The sequence below is a fragment of the Heptranchias perlo genome, chromosome 9, assembly GCF_035084215.1.
Source record: "Heptranchias perlo isolate sHepPer1 chromosome 9, sHepPer1.hap1, whole genome shotgun sequence".
In the NCBI taxonomy this organism is placed as follows: Eukaryota; Metazoa; Chordata; class Chondrichthyes; order Hexanchiformes; family Hexanchidae; genus Heptranchias; species Heptranchias perlo.
The window spans coordinates 61,664,280-61,671,917 of NC_090333.1; the positions used below are offsets into that span (position 1 = coordinate 61,664,280).

The following is a 7,638-nucleotide window of genomic DNA, read 5'->3' on the forward strand; positions in this document are numbered from 1 at the left end:
CTCACTAACCCCTCCACTCACTAACCCCTCCACTCACTAACCCCTCCACTCACCGGCCTCCCCTCACTACCCCCTCCACTCACTAACCCCTCCACTCACTAACCCCTCCACTCACTAACCCCTCCACTCACTGCGCTTCCACTCACTGCCCCTCCACTCACATGCCCCTCCACTCACATGCCCCTCCACTCACTAACCCTTCCACTCACTGCCCTCCACTCACTACCCCCTTCACTCCTGCCCCTCCACTCCCTGCCTCTCCACTCACCGCCCCTCCACTCCCTGCCTCTCCACTCACCGCCCCTCCACTCACTACCTTCCCCTCACTTCCCTTCCCCTCAGGGCCCTCCACTCACTATCCTTCTCCTCACTGCCCTCCACTCACTACATTCCCCTCACAGCCCCTCCACTCACAGCCCCTCCACTCACTGCCCCCTCAATCACTGCCCCCTCTCCCTAACACCCGGACTGATATTTGACGTCAGCACTTTGGCGAGTTTCAATCCTGTGCCATTAGTACGACAGTTTGTACCACAAAGGTGCTTTGCTGCCAGTTTACTGTTCATTAAAAAAAGCCTCTCTAAATCTTTGGAAAGCAATCATAAATTCGGAATAAGCTGTACAGGGAAAAAAAAACACGATTGCCCCCCTCCCTCTGAATTTATGTAGCTAGTAACTGCACTGTCTGGTACTTGTAAACCCTGCCTTTATCAAACAGTTACAACCAACATTCTTGTACATGATTTGCAAAACAAGGTTTGAAATGTAACTCACGAGTGCCCCTGTTAGTTTTTATTTGCTGTATAGTTTTCAGCTGCTAACGCTTCTGGTTTGTGCTGGTAAATGCATTTTCATTGCAGTTTGCATTTTAATTCAATTACAGATTGGTAGAATTTTTTAAAACAGCAAATGACAAACCTGTGTCCTTTTCTGGCTGACCCAGATTCTGGATCATTACATGAAAGTGTGTTCATTTCCAACTCTCTCCATATACATTACCGATCGCAAGTGGGCTTTGTTAGAAAGTTGAGTTATTGGTCAGATCTAAACATTCCCTTCAATTTGACCAACCCCTCCAGTTGTACCATTTTGCGTGCAATGAACTGCAGTGACATCCAAAGTCCTGGCATGCTCCTCCCAAATATAAAACCTAATGCCATCTGACAGCTAGTTGGTTATTGGCTCACTGCCTCTGGGTGGCAGTAATCCCCTCAACTTAACTCTCCATTTTCAACTCTTCCCAGTCTGGAGAATCTAAAGTTTGCACAGAAGCAGCTTGGAATCGCCAAACAACATCTGGATCAGATTAAAGAGTTCTGTGTAAAAGAAGAGGGAGTTCAGTCGATCTGAAATCAGTCCAAGTTAGAAATAGTCTGGGCAGCAAGCAACCTAATTTACAATGCAGTACGGTCTAGCTATACTACACGTTAGAGGTCAATTTGGACCCCAAGTCAACTGAAATATGACTTTTGAAAGAAAGTAGGATTGTTTTTCTAGCCCGAGACAGATGCGGCAGGCTTGCTCCTGCCAGGTTGGAAGAGGGATGGCCCAGGCTGAACTTACAATGTCATCTCGACCCCAAGCTCTGGAATTACCTCCTAAACCCCCTAAAGTGTGGCTTGGTGTCAATTTTTGTCTGATAACGTTCCTGTGAAGCGTCTTGGGACGTTTTACCATGTTAAAGGTGCTATACAAATGCAAGTTGTTGTTGTTGATGTTGTCGGCCTCACTTTAATAATTCCAGCAAGCTCCCAGTCCAAATGGGACCTGGCTGTGAGAGCTCACCGAAGGGGAGAGGAATCCACGTATCTCCAGCCTTCTTGCTGGAGTTGGTTATCTTCCCTCTCTGGGTGCTCCATAATTATGCCTTTTGCACCACGTATATGCAGGAAACCATGGTGATTCTGGAGAATGTGGCTGGGCTATTTTGAGGGACGTCCCCTGAGCTTTTTAGGGAACTGAAGCACTGCTTTACATGCCTATAGTTGTGCTCTATGATGCCTCGGGTAGCTGCATGCATTTCATTGCACCAGTGCTTGGCAGTTGAATGTGGCTGCTGTGGAAGCAGTCATGAATGAGGGCTCCAAACGGTAGCCTTGGTTTCTGACGCTAACCTTGCACTTTTCTTTGTGGGTCAAATAATGGAGATACAGTGGATTGCCTTAAATTAAAGTCATTATGGCAGCTACCAGGATAGCAGATAGCAACCTGCTACAATGTTTGTGCTGAGGGTCACATACGAGCTGCACAATGATGGAAGGGCAGTAATTTCCATTCATGAATGCACAACTATTGTGTGCAGGAGCACATAGCGTCACATTGACTCCATCAATGACACCCTGGGCTTTGGGGAATCTTGCTAATTAGAAGTGCAATGCCCTCTCATGCTGTTGCCCGTTGACCATGGGGAAAGTGCTGGCAAACAATGCAAACTATACATGTGTGCACTACAGATTGGCTGATGTTGTTGGCGTCTCTCTGTGGCAGCCTGGGATGAGCCTGAGGCATAAAAGGTCAGGGGGTAAAGTGACTGCAGAAGCCGCTGGCAGTGCAGTGCCCATGGTGAAGTTTGGCTAAAGGTCCGATTCCAGCATGCCACGTACATCTGTTACTTTCCCCCTGGTGAATCTTAGTCTATGAAGAAAGATTTCCTCAGAGAAATCAAAGTAAAGAAAGAGAGAAAGCACCGGCATTTATATACCACCTTTCACGACCTCAGGGCGCCCCAGAGTGCATTACAGCCAATGAAGTGCTTTTGAAGTGTAGTCGCTGTTGTAATGTAGGAAACGTGGCAGCTTGGGATGTGGATCCTGAGTTGTTGAGTACATTCGAGGCTGAGATCGATAGATTTTTGGAGTCTAAGGGAATCAGGGAGATGGGGATCGGGCGGGATAGTGGAGTTGAGGTCGAAGATCAGCCATGATCCTATTGAATGGCGGAGTAGGCTCGAGGGGCCGAATGGCCTACTCCTGCTCCTAGTTCTTATGTCCTTATGTTCAAATCATGCACAGCAAGGTCCCTCAAGCAGCAATGTGATAATGACCAGATAAGCCATCCCCACAGACTCATTGGTTAGTTGGTAACTTCAGAGAAAACCAGACGTCCTCGCACTTTTCATTAAAAAAGGAATTTCACCCCAAAATCTTAACGTGGTCAAATTCAGCCATTTTCTCCCCTCCAGATGTGCAGCTTGGAGTTTAAACATTTCAGACTAACCCAAACTTTTTACTTGAAAGATAAATCTGCCATCAGAAATGACGACACCAGAGCGCGATGGGAAATTGAATGCAGAGTGATACATCATAGCCTGTAAAGGTAGATCACTAGTACAGTATTAACAGCAATCTAGCCCAGGTCTGAGCATCACTCAATTCTCCTGCTTTTACTGGAGCCAGTTGTCAGAATTTGACAGATGTGCTTGAGTGTAGTTAAAGGGACATTGCAATCCAGTTGGGAAGGTGAGAAATTGTGATGTAGGGGAGAAGGGGAGAGTTCCGCAGAGAAGAACTAAAGTAAAATAGTTGAAAGAAAAACGGAGAACAAAACAAGAGAGCAAAGCGACCAGAAAAGCATTTGCAAAACACCTGAGAGAGAGGCATTATACATTGTTACATTATATTAGGTATTTCACAAAGGCTTCATTATGTGCTGGTCCCAGTCCAGTTTATCTTATCTGCTTGTTTAAATGCAAATTCAGATGTACGCACAGCAGCTCCGATATTTACGGGGTGTCAGGGAGGGAGCTGCGGGGACTTGTAGTGGCTGGGAAACCTGGAAGTACGGGGAACGCGGAAGTCCTGCCGAATTTAACAGCATTTGAATTTTTTTTTTCTCTATTTGCTGGCCGGCAGCCAGACATATTGAGAGGCTGGCTGGCTGTCGGGTGGGAAGGCCTGCGCTGGAAGGCTGCTGTGGGGAGCGGAGAGGAGGGAGGGAGAGATCACGGGGTGGGGGGGAATCGGGGGTCAGCCTGGAGATTGGGTGTTGGCCTGGCGATCGGGGGTCGGCCTGGGGATCGGGGCTCGGCCTGGAGATTGGGGGTCGGGATCGGGGTGGGGGCGGCCTGGGGATCGGGGATTGGCTTGGAGATTGGGGTGGGAAGGGGTTGGCGGATCATGGGGAAGGAGGCCGATCATGGCTTGGGGGGCTGGGGTGAAGCACTCTTGCTCCTCCTGGTCTACAAGCAGTACTATAAAAACCACTTACTTGCTGGATCTTGCCGTTCTCACCTCCCTTCAGCAGCTTGGTTTTCCGAGTCCTGGGAAACCCGGCCTGGAGCCGTTAAATCTAAATGTCCGCTAAAATCTGAGGCACGCAGCTGCATTAGCTTATTTAAATTACTGACCCGCCTCTCGAGAGTGGGTTACTGGCCCACTCCCCCAACCCGTCGCGGTTAAACCAGAAGTAGGCGTGTTCATGGCAGGTTGGGATCTGGTTTCCCATTTTCAAGAATTGAATCCCCCCCCCGCACCCAACCCTCTCCCACCCGTCCTGGGGGTTTCAAACTCCCCCCAGTATTTCAGTTCAAGGTATTTACATTTAAGACATTTCCCTTGTGTTAGTTTAAGTTGTTGATGAGCTGGTTACCACCTCACTCTTTTTTGGATGCAACAACTGTTTGTGTTGGTCATCGGCTCAGACACTTTCTCAGGCTTGCTGTGCACAGTGATATCAATTGGCTGATATTTAAATAACAATCCATGATTAAATTAAACATATGAAGGCAGCTCATTCTGTAACGTTCCACACTCCAGAACTCCGAGCAGTTCGAGTGAATGCCAAAGTCAACTGAGGCCTATCTGTGGGAAAACACAAAGAATGTTGAGCCATGGGAGCCAAGTGCTGTCTGAGAGCACGTGGTCCATGTACCTGTGATATTGGATCTGCCGCCCATTATACACCTCTCCTGATTTTCATCGAATGAGAGGTGTACAACGGGCGGCAGATCCACTATTGCCCGTTTTACACTTTTGTCCAAAATCAAAATCACCCCCATTGAGTGCAACATCTGGAATGGAAGCTAAGATAGGACAACAGTGTGTTTAATGATGCTGACAGAAACGTTACCAACCTTTCCTGTTCATGCCCATTTGCAAGCACTTCATCAGCCGGCAGTACTGGCACTGGTTACGCTGCTTTCGTGACATGGTGCAGTTCTTGTTCCGAATGCATCTGTAAATCCGTTTATTAAATATGCTACGCTTGAAGAATCCTTTGCACCCTTCACAGGAGGTAATTCCGTAATGTAATCCTGTAGCTCTGTCACCACAGATTAGGCAGACTCGTCTGTCTGAGCGATCGTCTGATAAACAAAAAAATATATTCATTGTTACAATGAATTAAATTGTTTTGATTTGATGATGGATGAGGAAGACAATAGAAATGTGATGTAATCTGCTATTTATTATTGCATATTCGTCCACATCTGTTAGAGTTTACCCTTCCAGTAATCAGTTTCAGTTATACTCTCCTCTGCACAGTGTATATAAACATTAGATATCTAACATGTCCAGTTCAAATAGTTTTTCAAGGACATTTTCCTCCTTCATTTCTGCTATCAACTAGAAAGAAAGAAAGACTTGCATTTATATAGCACCTACCATGACATCGCAAAGTGCTTTACAGTCAATTAAATCATTTGGAAGTGTAGTGACTGTTATGACGTAGACAACACGGCAGCCACTTTTGTGCAGAGCAAAGTCCCACAAACAGCAATGAGATGATGACCAGATGATCTGTTTTAGTGATTTTGGTTGAGGGATAAATATTGGCCAGGACATTGGAGAGAACACCCCTGCTCTTATTTAAAATAGTGCCATGGGATCTTTTACGTCCACCTGACAGGGCAGACGGGGCCTTGATTTAACGTCTCATCTAAAAGCATAGGCCAACTAAATTAAAGAAGAAAAAAAGACTTGCATTTATATGGCGCCTTTCATGACCTCAGGGTGTCCCAAAGCGCTTTATAGCCAATTAAGTACTTTTGATCACACATCAAATTTGCCACAGATCGAAGACCGAAGCCATATGGCTAAGATACTGTGTCCTTATCTCTAAGCCATTGATGGAGCCACTCAGATTAAGTTTTTAAGCCAAATCTAGTGACTCTCATTTCAAATGAAGGAAAGTTGATGGGCATGATTTTAAAATAGCGGCGGGAAGTCAGCGGGGGGGCCGGGGGGAGGGGGAGGGTGAGTAGTCGCGTGGGAAACCCAGGAAACTTTTCTGTGTGTCGGCTCGAGCGATCGCGACTAAACTGAAGGCCTTTAATTTTATTTCCGGGTTTCACGCAGCGGGCGTACTGCGCGCCCGAGTGATGTCCTGGGAACTGGAGTATTTAAAAGGCCATTGCAGCCATGGATTTTGAAGGAGAAAGGAAGAAACTTCAAAAATGCAGCATCACAGGTCCAAGGCAGCACCCCGTTTCAGCGACTCCTCCCTTGAGTTGCTACTGGCTGGTGTCAGGAGCAGGAGGGAGATACTGTACCCGGCTGACCAGAGGAAGCGCTCTGCTTTTGCCACGAAGAAGGCGTGGCTGGAAGTGGCAGAGGAGATCAGCAGCAGGAACACAGTGGCATGGTCATGGACATAATGCAGGAAGCGCTTTAATGACCTAACCAGGTCAGGAAAAGTGAATACAGTTACTGATTCACCTACATCCTGTGGTGTACAACACCAAATACTGCCACCCCCCCAACACACAATTTGTCTTGTCAAGCTTACTCCATCATATCACTCCTCACAACCACTTAAGTCTCATCATCAATTTACCTTCACTGCCCATGCACTTCCTCACCCCCCATTTACGTACCCACCACTCCCACTCACCCCAATTCTGATACAGTGTGATGAATCTGTCTGATAGTCACCCTCTGATGCATCTCTTTCATTGCAGCCTCATTCAAAGCATCCATTGGGTGACCCTGTCACCCTCAGTCACTTACACTTCTGTTCTTTCCCCCGTTGTAGAAGAAGACAGTACAAAATGCATGGGAGAGGAGTAGGACTGAAGGGGGCAACCACAAATAGTTACCCCCCGACAGAGACAGAGGAGGAGGCGATGGACATCAGCCACACAGTTGAAGGCCTGGCCGTCGGAGATGGAGAGACTGGCAACTCGCAAATGGCTGGTGACAGAACTTTAACATCCTTCACACACATCATGAATTGATGTTGTCAATGATTGACCTGTTGCACACCTCAATATGCTCATTGCAAACTAACTTCTATGATGATTTTTTAATATTACTTTATGTTCTCTTCCAGGGCCTTCAAGAATTGATGACGAGGCAGGCGCCATGGAAGAGGGCGATTCCTCAGAGGAGCTCCATTCCTCTGAGGGCGCATCGTCCCATCATATCCAGCCATGCACCAGCACAGATGCTCACACTTCGGTGGGTCCTGTTAGGCAGATAGTTGGGTTGTCACCTGGTGATTCAACACTCACAAGTAAGCACAAGCAGACACTGGTGGCAGGGGAAGCTGTGGGGAGTCCAGGTTGGGGGGCACACTCCTCTCCAAGCTTTGCTCAGTTGTGTCAGATGCTGAACCCAGGGGGATATCACTGAGAGTGAGAATGATCAAGGTACAGATGCACCTTTGCGAGGTAATGGCAAAGGTGTCACACACTCTCCACAA

General features: G+C 47.3%; 1 protein-coding gene across 1 annotated transcript in view; it reads right to left on the reverse strand.

Moving 5' to 3' along the window:
- LOC137324916 (nuclear receptor subfamily 6 group A member 1-like) overlaps nt 1–7,347 on the reverse strand; it is a 159,737-nt gene extending 152,390 nt beyond the window's left edge. Inside the window, exons 1-3 of the mRNA XM_067989608.1 lie at nt 7,250–7,347; nt 6,420–6,613; nt 5,072–5,302 (exon numbers count right to left, since the gene is read on the reverse strand). Of these exons, the coding sequence (XP_067845709.1) occupies nt 5,072–5,302; nt 6,420–6,613; nt 7,250–7,347 (523 nt within the window). The remainder of the gene's footprint in view (nt 1–5,071; nt 5,303–6,419; nt 6,614–7,249) is intronic.
- Between the last annotated feature and the right edge of the window lie 291 nt (nt 7,348–7,638).